The sequence below is a fragment of the Halictus rubicundus genome, chromosome 5 (assembly GCF_050948215.1).
Source record: "Halictus rubicundus isolate RS-2024b chromosome 5, iyHalRubi1_principal, whole genome shotgun sequence".
Classification (NCBI taxonomy): domain Eukaryota; kingdom Metazoa; phylum Arthropoda; class Insecta; order Hymenoptera; family Halictidae; genus Halictus; species Halictus rubicundus.
The window spans coordinates 5,758,356-5,781,580 of NC_135153.1; the positions used below are offsets into that span (position 1 = coordinate 5,758,356).

The 23,225-nt window shown below is 36.2% G+C and overlaps 5 protein-coding genes across 7 annotated transcripts; 2 read left to right on the plus strand and 3 right to left on the minus strand.

Annotated features, from left to right (window-relative positions):
- Positions 1 to 2,740: 2,740 nt before the first annotated feature.
- Mrpl48 (mitochondrial ribosomal protein L48) lies at positions 2,741 to 4,070 on the plus strand. The gene is made up of 5 exons (XM_076787663.1): positions 2,741 to 2,901; positions 3,074 to 3,152; positions 3,243 to 3,320; positions 3,401 to 3,534; positions 3,609 to 4,070. Exons 2-5 carry the CDS (start codon positions 3,129 to 3,131, stop codon positions 3,892 to 3,894), a joined length of 522 nt encoding a protein of 173 aa, XP_076643778.1. The 5' UTR covers positions 2,741 to 2,901; positions 3,074 to 3,128; the 3' UTR covers positions 3,895 to 4,070.
- Positions 3,977 to 9,504, minus strand: Frtz (WD repeat-containing and planar cell polarity effector protein fritz). 2 transcript variants are annotated; one of them, XM_076787662.1, is made up of 16 exons: positions 9,387 to 9,504; positions 9,121 to 9,220; positions 8,816 to 8,945; positions 8,569 to 8,746; positions 8,298 to 8,491; positions 8,097 to 8,197; positions 7,880 to 7,994; positions 7,583 to 7,792; positions 7,348 to 7,511; positions 7,146 to 7,253; positions 6,861 to 7,069; positions 6,650 to 6,773; positions 6,412 to 6,581; positions 4,636 to 6,341; positions 4,274 to 4,406; positions 3,977 to 4,195 (listed from the first exon to the last, which is right to left on the minus strand). In XM_076787662.1, exons 2-16 carry the CDS (start codon positions 9,201 to 9,203, stop codon positions 4,110 to 4,112), a joined length of 3,711 nt encoding a protein of 1,236 aa, XP_076643777.1. In that variant the 5' UTR covers positions 9,204 to 9,220; positions 9,387 to 9,504; the 3' UTR covers positions 3,977 to 4,109. The 2 variants fall into 2 exon arrangements, with proteins under 2 accessions (XP_076643777.1, XP_076643776.1); XM_076787661.1 differs by having other exon boundaries at positions 9,121 to 9,248; positions 9,339 to 9,491.
- Positions 9,505 to 10,052: 548 nt separating this feature from the next.
- On the plus strand, positions 10,053 to 11,417 carry Ssu72 (Ssu72 CTD phosphatase). Its single transcript, XM_076787674.1, has 4 exons — positions 10,053 to 10,288; positions 10,376 to 10,519; positions 10,733 to 10,991; positions 11,075 to 11,417. Exons 1-4 carry the CDS (start codon positions 10,206 to 10,208, stop codon positions 11,174 to 11,176), a joined length of 588 nt encoding a protein of 195 aa, XP_076643789.1. The 5' UTR covers positions 10,053 to 10,205; the 3' UTR covers positions 11,177 to 11,417.
- A 150-nt stretch (positions 11,418 to 11,567) lies between these two features.
- Positions 11,568 to 14,373, minus strand: Ns3 (nucleostemin 3). Its single transcript, XM_076787668.1, has 4 exons — positions 14,232 to 14,373; positions 12,532 to 13,939; positions 12,038 to 12,359; positions 11,568 to 11,896 (listed from the first exon to the last, which is right to left on the minus strand). The coding sequence occupies exons 1-4, from the start codon at positions 14,331 to 14,333 to the stop codon at positions 11,761 to 11,763; spliced, it is 1,968 nt and encodes a 655-aa protein (XP_076643783.1). The 5' UTR covers positions 14,334 to 14,373; the 3' UTR covers positions 11,568 to 11,760.
- A 177-nt stretch (positions 14,374 to 14,550) lies between these two features.
- On the minus strand, positions 14,551 to 22,982 carry Wdr33 (WD repeat domain 33). 2 transcript variants are annotated; one of them, XM_076787666.1, is made up of 9 exons: positions 22,855 to 22,982; positions 21,185 to 21,648; positions 20,835 to 21,104; positions 20,499 to 20,650; positions 18,210 to 18,307; positions 17,717 to 18,077; positions 17,267 to 17,478; positions 16,871 to 17,206; positions 14,551 to 16,799 (listed from the first exon to the last, which is right to left on the minus strand). In XM_076787666.1, the coding sequence occupies exons 2-9, from the start codon at positions 21,506 to 21,508 to the stop codon at positions 15,388 to 15,390; spliced, it is 3,165 nt and encodes a 1,054-aa protein (XP_076643781.1). In that variant the 5' UTR covers positions 21,509 to 21,648; positions 22,855 to 22,982; the 3' UTR covers positions 14,551 to 15,387. The 2 variants fall into 2 exon arrangements, with proteins under 2 accessions (XP_076643781.1, XP_076643779.1); XM_076787664.1 differs by lacking the exon at positions 22,855 to 22,982 and adding an exon at positions 22,274 to 22,544.
- Positions 22,983 to 23,225: the final 243 nt, after the last annotated feature.

The window sequence follows — 23,225 nt, forward strand, 5'->3', positions numbered from 1 at the left end:
ATCGCATATGCGAAATTATTCGCGCGTCGTGATTTTAAACATTATTATAATTGTTAATTGTACGTTAATACCGATTAATTAACTATTGAATAGTACTGTCCAATACAGTACTCATTGTTGTTTTAAGCATTTTGGGTACATCCAGAAAGCTAAATTTGAGAAAAATCCGTAGAAGATCCTAGTGACCCCCGTTTTGATCAAAACTATACCGTGTTTAGGGAGCCTTTGTTTAATCGCCCAGGCTACGTTTGGAAGCGTTAGTCCTTCCGGAGTTGATTCAGTTGTCAGTTAGCGACGATCGTGATACGGAAATGAGTTCATTGTTCAACGAAACTGATAGTGGCAGAAGAGATTTATTGCTTCGGTGGAGCACTTCATACTAACTTCATCTGTATTCTTCCAGCGCCGCGGCGCGGCGGGGAAATGAATAATTCGATTCTATCGGTTTACCGAGTTCGCGGAGCACACGAAGAAGATTTACGGTAACGAGATCGCGAAATAGAAGTGGAAAAGGAAGACAGGAAGGGCCGGGCACGACGTTAGAAACAAGACATGACCGGTTCAACGAAAACCAGTTGGAATTTTGTTCTAGGAAATAAACTGTGATTGATGTAATATACTTCCGTGACTATTGCATTCACGTTACATCGAACGCTTGCGAACCAAAGTTGGGCAAAACGTTTATCAAAATAAAACTTTCGAATAACGAATAAAAGATAAAACAATTTTTTATTCGTGATACGAAGGCTCGAAGAAAAAAAGTATCTTTATTGGACGAGCATCGAATAAATAATTTTATTCGACGAGAATTTATCCGATCAAGGAAGATATTTTTTGTTCGAAGCGCATTTACTCGTACCGTCGAATAAAATGTTCATCTTTTATTTGTATCTTTATTCAAAGGCTCCGAATAACTTAGGCGTTAGGCCCATAGGCCCAAGCCCAGGAGCTCCAGGCCAGGGTCAGGTATATCGGTGTGAAACCACTACTAATATAATTACAAAACTTCTTCATGCTTCATTATTTTTTTATGGCGTTTTCACCAACTGATTTGTGGAATTTGTCTACTTCAAATGACGGCTAAACTTCACTTTAGCAACCAAGAATTAGTTGATTTCTACGAGAATATGCTAAAAATCCAAGTTTTAATGTTAGGAATTCACTGGTTCTAAACTTATGTGTGTTTAAAGTTCAGCGAGTTTAAGCGTTTTTGACAGGTAAGGCCGCCGCCATGTTGGTATGTACTCAACGTCACGCGTCGTCTAATGAGCAGAGCCACTAGGTGGCACCACAAGCACGCGGTGATTTTACAACATAGATTTACAACCGTAGTCGGGCAGGCCTGACTGCCAGGCCCCTCCATTCCCCATACGTACCTAACCTCCGCCAACCTTTTCGTGGCTCCGCTCATTGGACAACGTCTGAGTACATACTGTTTCGAGCCTGAGCCGAGTACAATCTCCAACACCAAATTTGTTCTGCAAAACCTTTGGTTGAGTCTTGTAAACTTTGCCATTCTAAACCCATATCCGAAAGTAGAATTGCTCTATCGCGCAACGTTTCCGAAAAATATTGGTTTTGTAAAAATGTATGATTTTGATTTAAAAAATGAGGTGTTACGCAAAAACTAAACATGCGAGAAAGTTCAGGTTTGAGTTAAAAGATAGGGGGGACTCTCCTCGACATATCCATATAGCCAATTATATGCTATATGCTATATGCTGTATGCTTATTTGTTATCTAAATAGTGCCCAACTCTGTCTGGACGTAGCGCATTCGATTCCAGGTTCAGCAAGGCGCACATTTGCTATAACTTTTGAACTAAAAAAGATACCAAAGTGAAATTAAGACTGAAAAAATTTTAAAAAATCGGGTTTAATGGTATACACTGAAATATATTTTGTATGTTTAAATAATCCTTTTTGTTTTTTAAATTTAATTACCCTTAAAAAAATGTTCAAAACTACTTATTATAAATGTTGTTGTTCAATCTTTTTTCAATCCCAAATAATGAAATTTATTAGAATAAAAATAAATATACTGCAAATGAAAAGCAATATCAGAAGTAGATTGAATAGGTAGCAATTAAATAATCAAATGAAATTAGTGACATCAACGTTGTATTTTTTTTAATTAAATTTAAACTACGTTCTTACATTTGACTAATATAGAACTAATTTAATTTCTTATTATTATGTTATTACACTGTTGTAATTGTAATTGCACAGGAAAAAAGTCTGATGTAGTAGAAAGAACAAGAAAAAAGTGTTTAACGAAAAAAAAAATCATTCCATGCGGGATTCGATCCGGGACCAAAATATTCTCAGCCGGAAACGTTACGTTATTATTATTATTACATTACGTCTCCTTCGATGCTCCTTCTCGCGTAACAGGCGTAACGGAATTAAAAGGAAAGAGTATTCTTTTGTCTCATTCATCATATAGGCCTAGCATCCGCGCGGTGTCTGAACTAGAATCCCCGACATGAGATTTAAAAGTCTATCAGCAACAGCGCCGTTGTAGAATATTGGTTCCACAATATTAGTTCTGGATGATACGGTAGGATGTGAGACAGAAAAATACATTGGGTGATTGGTCTACTCCTATATCTCGTCTGTGGTTCTGGTCCAGGCTAAAAGGATGATGCAGGTTCTGGTCCAAGCTAAAAAGATGATGCAGATTCTGATCTAGATTAAAAATTAGACTAGGGGGGCAGCACTATACCGGGGACACTAAAATCCCGGGCATGAGCACTCTCATTTCGTCTCTGCCGTGGAGAACATTTTCACAAAGAAAAATTTTACGAAAAGTCTAAAGTTTACATATTTCCTCTCTGTCTAAAGGTAATGAGGTACTTACCTACGACAGCGAAAATCATGACAGTCACTGTCGCGTGAAAATGTAAGTACTCTCATATCGACAATTTTCTTAGTGCACAACAGCGCACATGTAGTTTTTCATTGTGTAAATCAGTGTGTCTATAAACACATATACATTCATAATTTGATCATTGTTATGTGATTACCGCATAAAATTTAATGAATGTGGTTTTTTTTTACATATTTGTTAACAGCTCACTTTATGAAGACATTTAAAGTTAACCTTTCAAATACACTATTCTATCTGAAATGGCGTTAAATATTATTAAACAGGTAAAACTGTTTTTACAGATAAAGAGGTTATATTAATCTATTTTCTTATTGTTTTTCACCACAAATAATACAATTATGTTATGTATTTAGATTTCTACGTGTTGTAGACATCGACTAATGAACACATCTATGAGGTTTTACGGCATATATGATCCTCCTTACTTATCGGTATACTCGTAATGTTTTTAAAGTGATATTATGCAATGTGTTTATTTCACCTAAACTGTATGCTACAATCTTAAATGTAGGTAAAATATGAAGGACCACCTCTCTATCCTGTACTGAATATACAAATTAAAGGATATGTGTACCCATTGCTGGAAAAATATCAATCTTTAATTCATAAATTGGCAAACGAATTGGATATAGATATCGAAGACAGGTATTTTTATATTCATATCCCTTGTATGTGTAACAATTTGTGCCTTAGTAATGTATATGTTTCCGCTTTTACAGTTATGCTTTCCCGCATCAGGAACTTAAGGTAGAAAGATACAAGAAAGAAAGTGAAATTGTCGATTCTAATTATAACCTTAGAATTTTTGAAAGGGACATAGTAGTATCGAATGTAACTTCTATCAAAATACCTATTTTAATTAGACTATTAGAAGCGACTTTACCAGTTGGAGTCTCTTTACATGTAAGCACATACAATCCTGAGATAGAAGACAAACGTTATGTACCAGACAAAGAATTGTTGGATTTGAAAACCGAATTAGATGACATGAAGCAACGTAAATAATCAATAGCTAAATAATATTAGATTTATGGAAAGAAAATATTTGAATTTTATCGTTCTATGCAATATCGCAGCAAAGTCATAATACAATTTTAAAATAATTTTTTTATATAAAATTTATGTACAAAATAGGTATATAGATATGCTTACAAACACAATAGAAGTATGTAAATGCAGTATCTTATCTATTTTCATTAAAATCTGCATCCCTTCTTTACTTATAAGAGTCCAAAGTGTACAACTTTTATTTTAGAACCCTCTTCCGGTTTTGCAGATTCTTTTGTTTTGTCACTTATATCTTCTTCTGTAGAATACAAATTTCAATCATTATATTTTTATAAATTATTTTGTACTATAAAGTTGAAAAAATTTTATTACTTACTTGACAATGGTTGAAAGTCTTTCAGATAATCCTCGTTACCAAGGCACAATGGAAGGCTTTCGGCTAATTCACGTTTTGGATCAGTTAGGTGTACTTGAGTAATCGTAGACCGTTTCTGTTTATGTGATTGACCCTATAAAAACTGCTAAATAAATAAGGCTAGTACTAACTAGAGGTGTGCGAGAACCTGAAAATGTTGGGTCGAGAATTTTATTCGGGATAGGGACGGGTAATTTCCGAATCCCGAACTTTTCGAGAACCCGTCCCGGTCCCGAATAAAATTCTCGACCCCTCCTGACCATCAGATTCTCGCACAGCTCTAGTGTTAACTAATAAACATATTTTTCGTTTTTTGTACTCACAGTGTCGGGCACGAATATATGTGTTACCGTATCTGAAAACTTGACCTTTGGTTTTTCATTGGTTGTTAATGCTGCGTCTGGGAAAGTGGAAAATGGGGAACAGGATATAGAACTAGACGTAGGAGTCGATATAATAGGCAGTGGTGGTATGTTCGAAGATATCTTCGATTCTTTACTAACACTAATATTTGTACTATTTTGTGGCAATATTAATTTAGAATGTCTGTTATCGAATCTATTTTGAATACTATACGCGGAAGCATACTTCGACGTGCCAAGCTTCATACTATTAGAAGAGGAATGTATATTATCACAACTTCCATGAAATGAAATGTAATCGAGATCGTAATTGAGTCTATACTTGGAAGGCTTAACATTACCATGTTTGTGATGAGTTTGTAAAATATTAGTTGTAGAATTCTGTTTTTGGAGCAAATGCGATGAAATATTTCTTGTTCTAATAGGTGAAAACGTTTGGACAGGTTCGTCAATGTCTGCTAAACCGGATGTGCTTCTAGACAGAGGAAGATTTTTTTTTGGAAGATTATGAAAGTAACTAGTGTACGAACTTGTTAAAGAAGGTGGCGGCGGTGGGATGTTTATGTCTCCTAATTTATTTTCTGTATGAGACTGTTGTAATTTTATTGTCTTGTGGCTGTCATCATTGTTAATACTTTTACTAACAATGTTACCACGAGAATCTTGTATCTCATTGTCTAGAAAATTGAAAGAGGTGGACATGAGATTACTACGATTACTATGAAAATTGGTACTTAATTTATTTACTATGATGGAGTCAGTAAGTGTTTTAGATGTGAAGTCGTTCATTGTAACCGATGACTTCATATTCTTAGAATATGAAGACATTGTAGAATCAGGTTCACTAGTTACTAAGTTACTAAAGGAAGAGTCATACGAATGTGGAATATTCGTGCCAAGTGTGCTAAAAGATGTGGACATGATATTGCTATCCATATTGTCTAATGAAGATCTTAATAAGTTGGATGGAACGTCTAATGCAACTGTTTCATATATTGGATTGTTAAAAGGAGTTGACATGAAGCTATTATCTTGGGTCAACTGCGTTGGCATTGCGCCATCGGACATAGTATCAAGGGAATACCGCATTTCATCGAGTACAGATTTATTCTGCGTGTTGTCTACTGAATTTTCAGTGTGTCGATTAGGCACCGTAGTTTTCCGTTCACTGATAGACATACTTCCAAATGACGTTGTCATTAAATCATCGGAAATATTATCGAACGATTGTGAATTATTAGTACAAATTACTGCAGATGTTTGTGGCGGATGTGTTGCATGCGTTTTATATAGAGGTTTGTTGAATGATGTTCTTGCAAAGAACGTGTTCAACAGTGAGAGATGAGACGAATGATTGAAGGAAGGTGAAACGGCAGTGTTGGGCATATTGAAAGACGTTGACACCAAATTGCAATCAGCGTTTTCACCCGATGGAACATCGGGGAACGACGTGGGTAACAGGCTTTTGTTAAGATTATGAGGATCGAGAATCGGTAAAGGAGGAATTTGACTCTTGGAATCTTTCTTATAACTATAGATCTTGGAATGCTTTACATCAGTCTGATTTTCTTTAGAGGAGCTTTCACTCTCATCACTGTAAGATTTCTCTCCTTTATCACTCGTCGAATCAGAACACAGTGAACACGATGCTCTGGAGCATGTGGAATCTGAAAATTTCAAAATTATAATTTTGTTCAGGAACAAGAATATTCTATCAAGTATTTAATTCATTCTTACGTGAACTATTGCAACTATTTGATCTAGTCAGTATGCGTTCGGCATTTTCTTTGGCTGCTGTAGCCATTTCCATGTCGTTTACAACTAATGCATAAAAGTGTATATCCATAAAAAGATCATGATCATTCAGATCTATAGCAAGTCTAAAGGCTTTCTCAAACATTTGATACCTATATTAGATAGAACTAGTATAGTATCTGGCATAATTTTGTTTCAAATACAACAATGACTAAAATACCGTAGTAAATGATAGAAAAATCTTCTTGTAAGATCTCTTATTTCATCTCCATATTCTTCTTCAATAGCTTGACTGATTGGTTTAACTGGGACATGGAAACTGCCCAACGCGTTCTGTATGAGATCTATACAATATTTGTTTTGATTATATATATTTAATCAAACGTAGTGTCCGCGATGAGTTAAATTGTACATAATTTTGAAAATCTTACTTTCACGTTCTGGCGTCAATGGAAGTTTAAACAAGTGATTTAAAATCTGATTTAGAGTGTGCATACATGCCCGAGGATGAGTATCCCAATTCATGGATAACAATAAGGAAGTTGCTTGTTCAACTTGATACAAAGACAAATACCTTTTAACTAATACATCACCGGACAGAGAATCTCCTTCCAGTAGTTTTATTACACCTATAGGGCCTCTATCAATATGTTAGATTCATATTACTGATTCATTTGTGTACTGTTTGCTTGGTAAAAAACGTGTTGATAGCATACCGTTGAAAAATTAGTAACAGAAGGGAATTCCCATGATTATGCCAATTGATATAACAGTTTATATCACTTTTTCTATTCCACTCCATACGCAGTAATGCTGGTTGAGTTCTGCATTGTTGATAAATGTGATATTTTAGATATACATGAACAAACACATTACAATTACTATTTTAATAAATAACTGAATTTAAAATAAATGTACCTAAAATATGACGATAGGTCTAAAATATTGGCTGGTGTTACATCTTCGCTTAGTGTTTGACTTTTAATACTAGATAAAGAAATATCAAAATGTTGGAACTGGCCTTTATCATTTCCAATGATAAATATTATTCCGTTACTATGCCACGATGCTAATGTTGGAATCTTAAAAGTTAATACATTATTTTATGTATTTTCCACTGATGTTTATGAGTCAAAAACTGCATTTAACTTACAAAGCCTGCTTTTACACAGGTAGTGGTTGCTCTGTTTTGATCGTAAATTATTACAGAACCGTCTATGCAACACAGTAGTAGTAGTTCTTGATTAGGTGAGAATTTTATGCAGCTTGTATGCGTAGGTAAAGGTACCGACGTTACTGCTATTCTTTGTAATTTATCTTGTTGTGAAATTTCATATGTTCTCCACTCTATAGTCACCTCACCCTATGTCATACTTATGTTATGAAACATTCAATTACAAAATTAATGCTACAAGAATAATGACAATGCTAAATGTTGTAGAAAGTTTACCTTTCTTGATACTTTTTGTTCTACAGAATGAATAATATTATCATGACATGCATCAAATATTATACATAAGGGATCAAACTCACTACGTATGTAACAAATTAATTCTAATTTTAATCTGAAAATAAAAACACCTTGTGCTCAAATACTTTTATCAAACAAACTAGTATGGATTATTAAGAACTTGAAAAAAAGTACACATTAGGAAGAAATTTCATACCCTATTGAACGATAAAGATGTATATTTGCACGATCATGTTCTTTCACAGCCGGACTCCACGGATAAACTTCATTCATTGTAGATTTCCACCATATTAATATCTATGTTTGGAAAACAGTCTCGTAAATTATGTAATTTTAAGTAATTTGCAAAGAGATTTATATATAGTTTTCAAAAGACTATAATATTGAATATATTTACCAAGTCATTGCATTTATTAGTTTGTACCTTCTTATCCAATCTGCGGCCATTTGGACCAAACAGATCAATTGTGGATAATTTTGGTTCAAGTTTACTAATTTTATCAAACACATGTTTTTTTGATCTTGTGAAATGTACAAGGCTTACTTGATTATCGTTATAGGTACAAAGTACATAACTTTTAGTAATTAATACTATAATTAAAAATAATAGAATATTTAAATATCATTCACTGCATGGATATAAATGTTATCAAGAAGTTGATAGTTACCATCAGATATATACTCGGAAAGTTTTCCAACAAGATATTTATCAAAAGTTATTTTATATATATCACTGGTAGCAACATTAACTTGTATTTGTATCAACAGAGCATTATTCAACATTAACTGTAAAACGCAATCATCGTACCACTGACAATATATAATCGAATTGTCTTTCAGTTGATCCTATAGAATTAGTTCAAAATACAGTAAACAAATATTATTAATTTATAACATAATTGATTGCAGCTTTACCTCTAAATACTTAATGGAATCTTTTAATTTATTTCCCTTTTTATTTGTTGGTACATATATCATACCACGCTTTTGACTGTATGATCGTTTTCCTTCTTCGTGTAAATTATCAACACGTTTATCATGATACCTATGAAAATAAGAGAAAATTTTAATTACTTTTCTACCTTATGCACAAGTATCCCATAAATGGACATGTGTTTTATTAAATTCGGTATAGTATTTTATGATACATGTAATCAATATTCTTTACTATACTTCATCATTAGTATCGTTTATAACATTTATAAAATGATCTATCTCACCTAAATGCACCAAAGTCTGTACTTTTTATATTAATATTGTCATCAAAACTCCATAAATTTACTTCACCCAATAATGTAAACATTATAAGGAACGGCTACCCTAATCGCATTGAATACTGAACGTAAAACTGTATAAAAACAAAATTACAATACACTTCACGAAGGTTATGTTACACTACATAAGAAAAACTATAATAGCAAGTAATTTAAATACAAACGATAAACACAAAAAGCACTACACTCAAAGAGGATATGGTAGTGCTCACGCTCGGGGTTTCGGTGTTCCCACTTTTTTAGCATGTAACAGAACCTACATCGTCTTTAGCAAGAAACAGAATCACCGACGAGACACCGACGAGATATTTACAAACACTGCCAGCACAGACGAGGTACAGGAGTAGACCAATCACCCAATGTATTTTTTTGTCTCACGTCCGCGGGGCTCTAGAGCCATCTAGAGCCCCCTTACCATTTTTGTGTCACATTCTACCGTATCGGTCGGAACTAATATTGTGGAACCAATATCACAGACGAGATGTAGGAGCAGAGAAGAGGGTAGGGTAGTGTAGGGTCTGATCCAAGCTAAAAATTAGAACAGTTTATTTAGATGTGATTTATGCAAAAAAAATTCGTTGATTTAACACATTAATTTGTTGATCACAATACAATACACAACACAATAAATTTATTATTTCAAAAACTCTATGTGTCTAAAGAACCAATTTTTCTACATCATTAACTCAAAAATTGTAAATTTTGAGTCGAGTTATTGATGCAACAAATGAGCAACGTATTTCTTCAATATCATTACAAATTCTTACATTAGGTTTTTTAATGTAAAAAAATATCCATTTTTTAATTTGAATTTCGTTCCCAGTTTCCGATTATCGATATCGTAAAATTCTGAAACTACTTACTTCACGTCGGAACTACTTGCACACGCACGCGCATTGGTATTTGATTCTCGAAAAACGCCGGAGTTTCGCCTCTGTGCAAGTCCTTTGTGATTAAGTGACATTACGTTTATTATTTTCCTTTTTTCATAGCACGACTCCTCTTTTTAACCGGTAGACTATTTAAGCGAAATGTCTACGCTAAACAATATCAGCGTAGCGGTAATATGTTCTAGCAATATGAATCGGAGCATGGAAGCCCATGCTTTCTTAAGGTAATTGGCCCCGATGACAATCAAATCAGTTAAAAACTTTTTGCCCGAGAACCTATTCGTCATTGAATTTACCTAAATTTTTTCCAGCAAAAAAGGATTCAACGTGAAGAGTTTCGGGACAGGAGACAAAGTCAAGCTTCCCGGGAACGCCCCGGATCGTCCAAATATTTATGACTTCGGAACGTCTTACGACGAAATCTACAATGACCTTTTAGCAAAAGACAAGCAATAGTATCCTATCTAATTAGATAATCGGATCTATTTTCTTTTTCAGGCAGGAAGCGTGAGGCAGTAATAACTTCCAAGAAAAGCTCTTTGCAGTTTCGTTTTCTTTTTTTTTTAACATTTATAGCATTTATAATAAATTGTCAGAAAAAAATATACACGTTGTTCTAGTATAAGTCTGTATAATAATTGAAGTTGATTCCTTAACAATAATGTTAGCTACACACAAACTGGTCTGTTGTACATGTTGGACAGAAACCGTAGAATTAAACCTAAGCCAGAACGATTTCAATTGTCCAAAGACAAGTTTGATATCCTAATCACATGCGAAGAACGGGTGTATGATCAAGTGATCGAATGTATGGAGTCCAGGCCTCAGGAGGATAGCCAACCGGTGCACCTAATTAATATTGATATCCAGGATAATCACGAGGAAGCAACAGTTGGATCTTTTCTAATTTGCGAATTAGTCACTGTGGTATTTGAAAAACTTTTATTTTTTGTATAGCTATAACATTAAGCAATATTCTTTCGTATAATAATCGAAATATAATGTTGCAGCTGGCTAATAGCAAAGACTTAGACAATGACATAGACGAAATGCTTCACGAGTTTGAATCTAAGTTTGCAAGAACGATTCTACACACTGTGCTTTTCTATTGAAAGTACTGTAACAAGCCTGAAACCTGGTGTTTGCCAATGGACTTAATTTATAAAAGAAACTAAATTATACCTAAAATATAACAAAGCATACTACCACATACTCTGGCTCAGACTATGTGGAACGAATTTCACTGGTAACGGGTTGAAATTCGATTCGTGCTTCCTATTTAATAAATCATTGCTTTCCATGGGATATGTTTCAGAGATATGCTGTTTACATTACTCCTCCGACCGTTCGCGAGATGTAAAAGCAAGATTTACGGCCGCGTTTGTTCAACGACATCGAACGTTTAGATATGTAAGAAATGGGATAGGAAAACGAAATGTAAAGGACATAAATTATGAAATATTTTAATTTTATAATATATACGCATATAAGCAAAACAGCGAATTATTCTTATATGTGTATGTATTTTATTGTTAGAATGTACTTGTGATATTTAGAACCAATATGGATCTCTGACGCCTCACATAAAAATTCAGAGATTTGTATGTTACAAAATACGATCCGCTGTTATATAGCGAAAAGACCTTCAACTTGAACAGTTCAAAAAAACCGATACAGTGCTAATGATATCCACCAATCAGTGTTGATCAAGATGAGCGTACAATCTTCTCGTTTTCTCGCGTTTCTTTTTGTTCGAATGTTTATTTAACTTTTTCCACGGTTTCTCCTCAACTGATAAGCTCTGCGTGGAACCAAGTACCGATCCTGTATCGCTGAAAATTACAATAATTGCCCAAATATTATCAAAGGCATTTGTACCAACGCTCTATTACTTATTATATATGAATGATTATTGTCAATAATTATACATGGATGACTTTATTGAATAATAAATATACAATAATGTTACATACCTAGAACTACCACGGTATACACCATGCATCCTTCCTATTATTCCCTTAGTATGTACATTCGAAGTATTGTTTTGAAAGAATACTTTATCTACATCCTCAGAGCTAGTTTTACTTCCCTTATTAACACGTATTGTCCTAGCTGGTACATGTCTATTTACAGGAATACTTCTTCTTCGTGGAGGGAATGTGTGAAAGTTATCTTGCTCTAATGTCGGTGGCGCGACACAATATAACAGTTTGCCATTTACAAAATCTTTTAAAACGTAACGCGCCGATCGTGGATTGTCTGGTTGTCCATTTTGAGTCATGAAACCTCTATTATCTAAAGTCAAAGAAAACATCTGGTAAGATATTAATGTATGTTGGGAAAAACCTACGGTAAATCAGAGTTGGATAGACAATGTTTAATGCAATTGTCATTTTTTACGATTAAAAATAGAAATCAAAATTTTGATCCATTAATGCCCAACTCTGTAATAAGCTCGATCACGTACATCCATAGGCATTTAAAATTTCTTCTGCAGTTGGAGCTCGGTCAGGGTCTTCTCCTTCTATGGGTAGAGGTAGCATGATGCCATAAAGGTCTTCTATAACGTGTCTTGGTATTAATGTACCTAGTAACGTGATCGGTGGAACATGGTCCCTCATCTGATCAATTGGCAGTATACCATTCAAAATCATTTCTGCTTTAGTACAAACGAAACTTGGCATTACCAAACCTGGACAATCGCAAAGAAGTAGATCCTTGTCTAGGAAGAGTGTTTGAAAGTGTTTTGTCTTGCCTGGTGTTGCAGACACTGATACTTTTTTGTCCATTAACAAAGCATTAATTGTGGAACTTTTACCTACATTTGGGTATCCTACTAGACCAATCGTTGTGATGCCTTTAGTGTATGTTTTCCCCTTGTAAACTTTTTTGAAAAACGATACCAATTGATCTCTACTTAATAACTCTGACGAGTTGTTTACCACTGTGTTCTCTTCATTATCAATTTCTTTATTCATTTCTTCTGTGGAAGGCTTTAGAGGATCGAAATAACATTCTTCGGGTTCTATGCATTCTCCATTCTCTCCTTCAAAATTTTTACTTATACTATCTGTACTGTTCAGACTAGTACCATCATCTGCACTTTCATATTCGCTTTCTGAAGCAAATTCTGAATTATATACCGACTCATTGTCGTCGTCATCTGTATTTTCTACTTTGCTATCTTCTTTGTCTTCAAGATTTTCCTCCTCTATTGTTTCACAAGACTTCTGTCCTTCAACTGCTAATGTAGCAGAAAAAAATGCAACTCTTACATTAATATCTGAAAAATAATTTGCCCATTCTTTTCGTTGTTCCTGTGTTAAAAAGTCTGCCTTGTTGATCAGTAGTAAGTTTAGTTTCCTAGGATCTACTTCTTTAACATAACTTTCCAAATCCTCACACCTGAAAAGCAAAGGATTCCGTGCATCGACAATCTGTACAACAACATCGCTGCGTTCCACAACTCTCCATAGTTGCCTCCAAAACTCCAGGTTTTTCTCGTAAGGTGTTAACATTAATTCCTCCGCTTCTTGGAGCAGAGACAAAGCGCGTCTCCATTCTAAGAAGTGTTCTTTTTCTTTGGCTTGTAACTCTTGAGCTGTAGTAGAAGCGTCCCACTTTGGTCTTCTCGGAATCTTAAGCAGACCTTGATGTTTCTTCTGCGACTCCAAAATCTTTTTCCTATCATCTTTAGATAGCAATCCGATCCCGCTCTTCGGATTGACGAATTTAATATTCAACTTTTCCGCTTGAAATTCCGTTCCAGCTAGCTCTGCAGTCGAAAGGAATTCTTGGAAAGAACTTTCTTCCGTGACAGACTGAAGATTGAGACGTCCCCAATCATAGCCGTCATTTAACTCAACACTGTGGATCTATTCGAAGACACGACATTTAAACATCGAAATGTCTCAATCACATGTACCGGGAAGTAAAAGGTTATAAGTAAACTGCGGATTTTACGCATTTATGACAAAAGTGACTGGATGAAATACAAAACTGTGTAAACATTTAAAGAATCTAAAAATCTTACTGTACTACTTACAGTTCATTAAAATGATTGGAGAAAGAAATAAATGTCTGTTTTTGCGTCTTGTGATCAAGACAGACAATTTTTATTTCGCATAAAAATCCGCAGTCTAGTTACAAGTAAAGTCATTACCTTACCATAGTCATATCATCGTGTTTCTTATGTTTCACAGAACCGAAACGATCCCTAATCAAAGCTTTTCCCAAATTTCCACCTCCGCCCTTTCCTTTTTTACCCATTTTGTACAAATAACTTATGTCTCTCTCTCAAGGGATCATAACACGAGGTTAGCTTTTATCACAACACCACCACCAAACGTCGGAAGTAACGTGATACACAACGAACCAAGTGTCATTGTATGATCATAAATCTACCGAATAACATCAAATGCAGATAGTTCCAATATAATCAAAACATATATGTATTCGAATTCAATTCGACATACGGGGTGGAATGTTCAGGATAGAATTAAAATATATATTTATGCATTATACATTTGAACTATATAGTAGTCAATTAAACGTATATATCTATGATATTCATAAATTAAATTTGGGACAGAGCTTTAATTCGAATGATTCTGCGTCTTACTCCATTTTATTAATAACTGATAGGTAAACTGTTCTGGTTCACAGTTTTTCTTCATTTTTTTCCCTGACGACCAGCAACAATTACAAAACGTTCGACATGCTCCACATGCTTCTCTCCTTCCTTCATGTTCTCCATTCCTGCGCGCCCAATCGATCCTCAAATCGGAACAAGAAAGTTCTTTCGCAAGGCAGCTTGTGAACATTTTTTTTTCTTCGAGACAGCATTGGTGTCATTGGTTATTAATATTATATTACAATTCTTGCGATTCCCGTACGTCTCGTAGACAATTCATTATACAATTCTGCGCGATAGTGTTACAAGACGCGGAGAGGTCGCGCTTACATCGATGAGGTACCTCCCGTATTTAGAAATCTAGCCGTCTAATAATGGATAATCAGTCGCTTCTCTGGAAAAGGACAGCTCTCCCAAATAAAGTTCCTCCAAAAAAAAAATATATATATATACTTTCATTCAAGCACATAACGTCCGATTCTTTAACAGAGAGTACAAAATGGTTCCGCTATGCGCGTCCAACGTAGGTCTCGTTATTTTTACACTGCGATGCTTTTACAAGAATACCACCGTCCTACAAATTGTGATTCTTCATTCGGAAATTGTATAACCTGCATGGTACATGGCGGACCATGCGGTGCGAACGGCGATCTATCAACGTTTGCACACCAAGACTCTTCCTAATTCGTTTCAATAATTATCTCTTCCTCGGATACCACGTGGCTGGTCGCCGTCGCGTCCTCTGCCACGGTTGTTGTACCCGCTTCTGCCCATATTATTGTCGTTAGGACCCCGATTCATGACACGATTAGGTCCGAGCTTATTCCCGAAGTTACCGAAATTCGAGTTAAAGTTATTTGGCGTGTTCTGACCGGGATTTTGACCCCGGAAACCCGGGCCGAAGCCGGGTCTGTCGAAATTCGGGGGGCCGGCGTTCGGCCCCCTGAAATTTGGCAAACCTTGAAAACTATTGCCAAACGGTCCCTGGTTCGATCCGAACAGAGGCAACGGGTTTGGCCTGAAGTGCTGATTTGGTCCGAAATTACCGTTCGGTGGCCGAAAGTTGGGACCAAAATTTCCAGGCGGTGGTCCATTTGGACCAAACCCGGGATGCATGTTGGGATGATGCATCATGTGCATGGGACCGTCCATTCCCTGCATACCGGGATGCAAGGGCTTGTTCTGCATAGGATGCTGAGACATGTTCGGGTGTGGCACTAAACTAGGAATCGGAGGGGGCATGTTGGGATTAATGTTTTGCATATTATGGTGACTGGACATGTGGGATATGCTGTTGCTTAAGTGGGGCATATTATTACCGATGCCGGGGCCGATGCCCATTGGCATGTTATCACGTTTGTCGAAGTTGCTAGAGAAATTACCGTCCCCTTTCCGGGCACCGTCGTTCATTGATTTCTCGTCGTCCCATCGCGAACTACCGTCCCGATCTCTGTCGTCGTAAATGTCGTTGTCCAAGGGCTTCTTCAGCGGGAATCCGTGCGAACCTCTGAAATCTTTGTCGGCGTAGTTACCCCTTACATCGTAATCGGAACGCGAGCTAGGCCTGCCGGGTCCGCTGGATATGTTGAACCGCATGTCTTCGTCGCCGCGGTTCATGTTTCTCACGTTATCGCCGTGAGACAGTTTCCTGAGGTCCTCGTCTTGTCCGGCATGGAAAGAGTTGTTATCGTTGGAGTGCTGGTTCCCCTTGCTGCCGGTGTACCTTAAATCGGTATCGCTCGATTGCGAGTCTTCAGTCATCACTCCGCCGAAAACCGGCTGATGTATCTTGGACGTCCTGTCGCTGGCTCCACCGTCGCTCCAGCCGATCAACTGATCGAATTTTCGTTTTCCACCGCGATTCAGGGACTTGAGCAGTTCAGGGTTTTGTGCAAACTTAGAACTAGGCAACGGTGGAGGAAGTTCGATGTCGGGAACTTTCGAATAATCTATCTCGCCGTCGTCCTGCAGATACTCCTCCGCCTCGTCCACGTTGTCCGGTGGTCTAACGACGTCCCGTAACTCTTCTATGTCCCCAGAGAATACTAATTTATTTATGGCATCGTTTCCTTTACTAATCGCTTCCGCTAGTTTGGAGCCAGCTACAATATTAACAGCATTATGTAATTACAGTTGAACTCCTGACCGACAGTGAATTGTAAATAGTACTCACATTCAACAGGTATCATTTTTCCGTACAGTATAATACCATTAGGTGCGACTTCGTTTAGAGGTACTGCACCCGGCGTAGTTTCAATCAACTGATTCACAAACGCGTTCAGAGCCTCGACTTGCTCCATGTCTTCCGCTTCCATTTCATTCCATTGCGCTTGGAAATTTCGTGGAATAGGTTTACTATACGGAACCTTCTTGTTCGCGAATTTCTTTCCTTCGTCGACAGCATGATCCAAGTCCAATCCGGGAATGCCGCCGCTTTTGTCTTCCGGTTCACCGTCGGCGTTGATTCTGTCTTCTGGTCCCATGCCAGGTATTACAGCTGCTTCGTCAGCTACAATATATGAAATAAGTAGTAATAGCAATTCCTCGAGCCACTTAAATTCTAGCATACCTATTTCGTGGTCGTCAACACCAGCGGATCCCGCTGGTAACGTGTTCAGATTATACTTATCCCTCATCAAATCACCGGGCCTGTTACGTGTCCAGAACTTTGAAGTATGATCGTTGCTACCCGAACAAAGTATGTGCCCTAACGGGTGCCAAGCTAACGTCCAGACTATGCTGTCGTGAGCTTGTTCTATCGCACCCACCTCCTTGTCGGCTCTAAAAATTTATTGCGTTACATGAAGCATGTAAAGAGTATGGGATAGAGGTGTGCGAAAACTTGGGAATATCGGGACGGAACGGGTCGAGAGTTTTATTTGGGATTGGGTTCTCGAATGTATCGGGATTCCCAAGAATAGATCAGGACCCGATGCCTTCCCATCCCATTCCGACATTTTCTAGTTCTTGCACACCTCTAGCATCGGATAATAAACTATAGAGGTAGTCAGAAGCGTACCCAACGTGCCAAAATAAAATAGCTCCATCGCTACCGCCACTACAGAACAAGCCTTCATGACTCGGATGCCACGCGACGCTGGAAGCTTCTTTCTTATGACCGCGAAACGTTTGAACTTCTTGGCTTAGGTTCCTAAGGTCGAACAGCTTGAGCAAGTGATCCCGCGACGCGGTTACCAACCAGTTCCCGTTTTCATTCCACTTCACGTCCATGACTGTTGACTTGTGAGCATGCAGAGTTGCGAGCGATTGGCCAGTCTTTGGATCCCATAATTTAACCGGTTGCTGGTTGTCTTTGCTCCCAGAGATGACTAGACTTTTTTGAGGGTGCCAGTGCACACACTTTACGTCGGCACCGTGACCTAGGCAAAGGTTGAACGAATGAGTTCCTTTTCATTCTTGTCGAGTTATGTTTATATGATACCTCACTTGTTGCTTGAATAAATATTTATGGAAAATATGATTACTCGATTAAGACGTAACATGATATATACCCCTCAAAATTCGTTCTTCGTGACACCGAAGAAAGTCCCAAATTCTCACAGTTCCATCATCACTGCATGTTGCCAGCTTATGATCCGTTGGGCTGAAACTACCCGCCCAAAAAACAATAGTTTATATTCAAACACTACACTGTTATATGTTTAGAAAACAGTTCTTTATTTTGTGAAAGCTTATGATGAATAAAAGACTTTGAATGAAACAATTACTATAATAATGTGTATCTTAATTTCATTGTCTCGTATAAATACAAGTGTGAAGTAATAAATATTAAAAGAATTACACAGCACAATGAAATATTGACTGGGCTTTATTGAGTTTTATTTAAATTGTGTTTTTACAAGTGCAATAAATTCGAAACAATAGGAAGTAGACAGTGAGAAGTATTTATTGAATTCAATGGGACACTTGGTACACCTTGCGGACATTATTATAACATGACTTCAGGAGATGATTACTGCAAATTGAACTTAAAAGCTTACATTTATTACTGATTCGTCATTCTGTTCGTTAAATAAACACTACCGCATGCAATGCTCATATATGTATGAAACAAGCAAAGAATATTGTATTTCGTATTTATCTTCGTGGTACCTTAGAAGGAAGTTATTTATACATTTCCGTGTCTACACATGCAGTTCAAGTGATACCTAGATAATGTCGTACGTATGAGTTAATTCCAATCAGCATACTAATTCATAGTCGTAATTTTTTGTGTTTCAACGTAATTGTTTATAGAAAAAATAAATGTATAAGAAGCTGTTGTTATTGATGAATTTTATGCATCATTCCTCCTATAAGTGTAAGCAATTTATGCGCTGAAAACGCGTCTGACAATATGAAAAAATGTGCAAATAAAGTTTACTTTTGGATTAATTTCAGAAAGGCATAATGTTCTGTGAGAATATGCATCGTGGATGCTGTAACAAGTGCACCTTGAGGAATCGACAGACATCAGTAATAAAAGGAAGATCTATGTGTAAATATTATAAATAAACAAAAAACCATCTTCGACAGTCATATCTGGCACACAAGTAAAATTCGTCGCTCATTAAGCAACAAACGGTATCATTATATGGTAAGATTAGAATCTCTCTTTGATGCCACATGACCACCGAGTGATACACCAAGAGTAATATTTTTTTAAAAATTTAACATTTATTGCACAAAAAAAATGTCCGAAGTGTACATGAATTTCATTATATCTCTCTGCTAGTCTTTCTCTCTCTCTCTCTCTCTCATCTGCAAAAGGGCACAAGTGACACAAATCGAAGAAAAAATACTTTATTATCAGAACCATGTAATACTGAAACGTCTTTATTGAACTTTATTCAATCTTGGATGATGTAAGGACACAGGATATTTATCTTTATTATAGTTCAATGGGAGTCTCGACTAGGAATTACTGTATATGTTTCTTTTTTGTTTATTGGTAACTGTAGAATATACATCTTGACCCACAGCCTGACTGTATAAACTCACACCAAGAGCCATAAGGACCTAATTTTCTTTCTTTTTTTTTTTTTGGTTTCTTTCACTTCTCTTTCGGACTATTTCATGTAGGACAGTATAAAGTATTGGTAGGTTTTCATTTATCACAACATAAACGAATATGTAGATCAACTTAGGTCCCTAAGACTTTAGGAGTACAAATTAAATGTTTCATATTAACACGTGTACAACACTGTTGACAGAAAAGTTTATGCTATCCTTGCACGTTAACTTTGAATATAATTATGATCCGTGGAGATACAGAGAATTTGAAAAAAATTTAGCCGAATACCACATAATCAATTCAATCAAGATCAACTAGTACATTCATTGAAGCAATAACAACTCGAACTACTTGCATATTGTGTAGTATCACATGCTGTTCATTTCTATCAAATATTTATTTCTCATATATAGACTTCTCCAAAATTAAATTTGCTGCTAACGTGTACACAAAAAAAAATGGCTGTTCTCGCAATCGTCTATGCTAACGCGAACAAAGATACTGCAAAATATAAAAATTGAATTTCTGCGATAGAACTCGTCATGGAGTTACCTATTTGCACATTTCTGATGCGCCTCGTATTAGAAAATTGTTCGAAAACTACGAAATCTCTGGAAATCACCTGTGTACCCATACAAGAATCACTATTGTCATAGCAGAAGAGTCATGAAACCAGAGAAGGAAGAGAATGAGAGTCATGTCCAATATCTTAACTACAGCAAGGATGGACGGATCGTCTATAACAGTGGCGCAAGAGACGTAAGGACTAGTGTGGTGGATGGTATACCTGAGTCCTCTAATAGCTTCTTTGTGAGCTTGAAACATCTTGACGTTGTTCATGTTGCTCTGCCAATACTTGACGTAGCCTGCATGATCCCCTGTAACCATCCAGCTCTCGTTGTGTGACCACACCATTGTCCTCACTGGACTATCGTGTGCCTGCACAGAAAAATGAAAACTTTAATTAAACGTATCTGAAATTGGAGCGTACACTAAAATTGTATGGTTCCTCATGGATACCCTAAGAATTTTAGTGGATAAATATTTGATGGAGCATTGGATTTTACTGAATACTGCGCAAAATAACTTATAATTAGAATATTGTTGAAGCACTTTAGCATACCTGTAAAATAGTTTCAAAATTAAAAGTAAGGCCATTCCATAGAGTAAACTCTCCACTGGATGCACCAGTGACCAGGCGTCTGCCTTCTGGTGTCCATGCCATACAAAAGATAGGGCAACGCATTTTATTTGTTGCAGTCTTCACGAATCTTGTAGTGACTGCGTTTATCGGATTGTCAACATAACTGGGTGGTGGGAGTAAGTCAGGATAATACATTACATCTGGCTGAAGAGCACGTCTGTCCCGATAGTCCCTTTGCCATACTCGATTCTATGCACATAAGATCGATTGCATTAGACCCGTTTATCATTGACTCAATTCAATTTCATAGAGCAAATTAAGGATCCTACCTCTAAGCTTTTTATAATAGCAGAATTATAATCAACAGTTTTGCGCATAACAGATTTTCTAAGTCGTTTCCCATCGAATTCGTCTTGCAAACTATCTTGGCCGGCAGCAACAATTTTTGGAGCATGATATGGTCTGAATGGTTTGAAAAAACCGCGGGCTCCATCTCTGTGATTAGTGTATCGATGTTGATAGCTCCCAGATGTATTGATGGTAGTTAAATTGGGAGGTGGAGCTGATAAATTTGGAGTTGCGGGTGGTGGTACCGACATATTAGGCAAGCTTATGGCTGGTGGAGGATTCGCGAATTGAGTATTTGCAGACATAATGAAATAATTTATGGGATGCTACATTCAATTCAAATATATAAAAGAAAATATAATCTAAACGGGTAATATGGGACAAACATATTTGTTGCTTAATATATCTTAACGATGCTATGTTGAACCCATTGCAGTTATCAATTCTGTAAATAAAAATAAAATATAGATTTTATTAGAAGTCTAGTAAGCAATCGTGTCTAATTTTTAAGTTTGCATAGAAATGCATTTTATAAATGAGTTTTATTAGATTCGTATATGTATGTCATGCAGCACCTTTCCAAATTGACTGATGAGTGAAAATAAAATTAAATTCTGATTTGAATATTTGTAAGTGATATTGATCGAATACAAAAGGTACTGTTAATTTCAATTAATCGTTAATAATACGGTCATTGCGATAATTGAAAACATTTAATTGAAACATGCATCTATACATCCAAACATAAGAAGTTACAAAATGAACTTTCACAATATGTGAAAGTAAAATACGGAGTTTTTATCGATAAAAATTGTCCACACTTTATTTATCCTTGCAACGCACGTTTAACTTGTTTTCGACTGATTTATTATCGTACAATTAAGTATTCTAAACTCGTAAATGATCGATTAAACTTGCTTCCACTGAAATTGGAACGCTATCGAAGGTTAGATTATAATTTTCTAAAAAAAAAAATTGGAAAGCAACTTGACGATCGGAAATTTTATAGAAATCTAGAATTTGTTGTTGTTATAACTAGTGAAACACGTTTACAGAAACTGGTAAACAACCTGCTCATTAATTGCGAACAAATTTTCTTTGATGCTGTTCCACTGTAAAACCCTTGAAATGTACACAACCACTTCCTTGCACCGAATGTAACAAAAATGTCTTCGAAACGTTTAATGAAACATAGAGATTAAAGGAATCATTACTCGACGTGTGTATCGACAACTAGAGAATATCTACTTCTAATATGGAAATTTAAACACAACGGGCAAACAGTAGGAAAATTGTGTGTCCGCTGTGGACGCCATTACTCTTCTAGACGATGACATCCGTTTTATACGTTTCCACTTCCGTCGGTGGTTTTAGGGAATTATTAAAACATTTATTTAAAAATTAATATTACACATTGAAAACAATTACTATAGGCACGGATAATCAAGAATATGCTGCTTAAATATTTTTATATAGAAAATATACAAGACAGATTGAACGATAATAGGGATTTTTAAGATTTATTAACCTTGTTATACACGTCAGAGAGGTGCTCCTCTCTGTACACGTAATCTTCCCCGATTTTACAATTTAATTGTTAAAAAGAATTAAAACAAATTCATCATATAAATATGGATTATATTACACTTACTCAATGATATTCAGAAAACACTAAGGAACACCTGTTATGTTACCGAAATTGATTCAAACTTCATGCCATTCTACAAGCAAGCGCGAAGTTACTGGAGTTTTTGTAACTGCAGTTTATTGATGTTTGACGGCTACAACAATCGAGATATTAACGTTTGTTATGATATAAAAGCTTGTTGTGAGACTATTGATTGACTGTCATTGTAAGCGCTATATATATATAACTACAAAGAATTCGTGTTAATCATGATCAACTATAAGAACCAGACGATTAAAGACTACTATTTCTGAAAATGAGTAAATTGTTTAATGCATGACAGAAACATTAGATTTCGATTTTACTTGTGGTGTTATATGAGAAATACAACTACA

Excerpts from the sequence above, each read along its gene's own strand:
- Mrpl48 (XM_076787663.1), top strand. The coding sequence starts at position 3,129 with ATGGCGTTAAATATTATTAAACAG. Across the intron at positions 3,321-3,400 it reads ATGATCCTCCTTACTTATCG|GTAAAATATGAAGGACCACC; the intron begins GTATACTCGTAA and ends TCTTAAATGTAG. Across the intron at positions 3,535-3,608 it reads GATATAGATATCGAAGACAG|TTATGCTTTCCCGCATCAGG; the intron begins GTATTTTTATAT and ends CCGCTTTTACAG.
- Wdr33 (XM_076787666.1), bottom strand. The coding sequence starts at position 21,508 with ATGTCTGCAAATACTCAATTCGCGAATCCTCCACCAGCCATAAGCTTG. Across the intron at positions 20,651-20,834 it reads ATTTTGAAACTATTTTACAG|GCACACGATAGTCCAGTGAG; the intron begins GTATGCTAAAGT and ends TTTTCTGTGCAG. Across the intron at positions 17,207-17,266 it reads TGTTGACGACCACGAAATAG|CTGACGAAGCAGCTGTAATA; the intron begins GTATGCTAGAAT and ends CATATATTGTAG.
- Ns3 (XM_076787668.1), bottom strand. The coding sequence starts at position 14,333 with ATGGGTAAAAAAGGAAAGGGCGGAGGTGGAAATTTGGGAAAAGCTTTG. Across the intron at positions 13,940-14,231 it reads AACACGATGATATGACTATG|ATCCACAGTGTTGAGTTAAA; the intron begins GTAAGGTAATGA and ends GTCTTCGAATAG. Across the intron at positions 11,897-12,037 it reads GTATACCGTGGTAGTTCTAG|CGATACAGGATCGGTACTTG; the intron begins GTATGTAACATT and ends TGTAATTTTCAG.
- Frtz (XM_076787662.1), bottom strand. The coding sequence starts at position 9,203 with ATGTTTACATTATTGGGTGAAGTAAATTTATGGAGTTTTGATGACAAT. Across the intron at positions 8,492-8,568 it reads TTCCGAGTATATATCTGATG|TATTAATTACTAAAAGTTAT; the intron begins GTAACTATCAAC and ends TTTTAATTATAG. Across the intron at positions 7,070-7,145 it reads CTGTTACTAATTTTTCAACG|AGGCCCTATAGGTGTAATAA; the intron begins GTATGCTATCAA and ends ACATATTGATAG.
- Ssu72 (XM_076787674.1), top strand. The coding sequence starts at position 10,206 with ATGTCTACGCTAAACAATATCAGCGTAGCGGTAATATGTTCTAGCAAT. Across the intron at positions 10,289-10,375 it reads GAAGCCCATGCTTTCTTAAG|CAAAAAAGGATTCAACGTGA; the intron begins GTAATTGGCCCC and ends AATTTTTTCCAG. Across the intron at positions 10,520-10,732 it reads TTAGCAAAAGACAAGCAATA|CTACACACAAACTGGTCTGT; the intron begins GTATCCTATCTA and ends CAATAATGTTAG.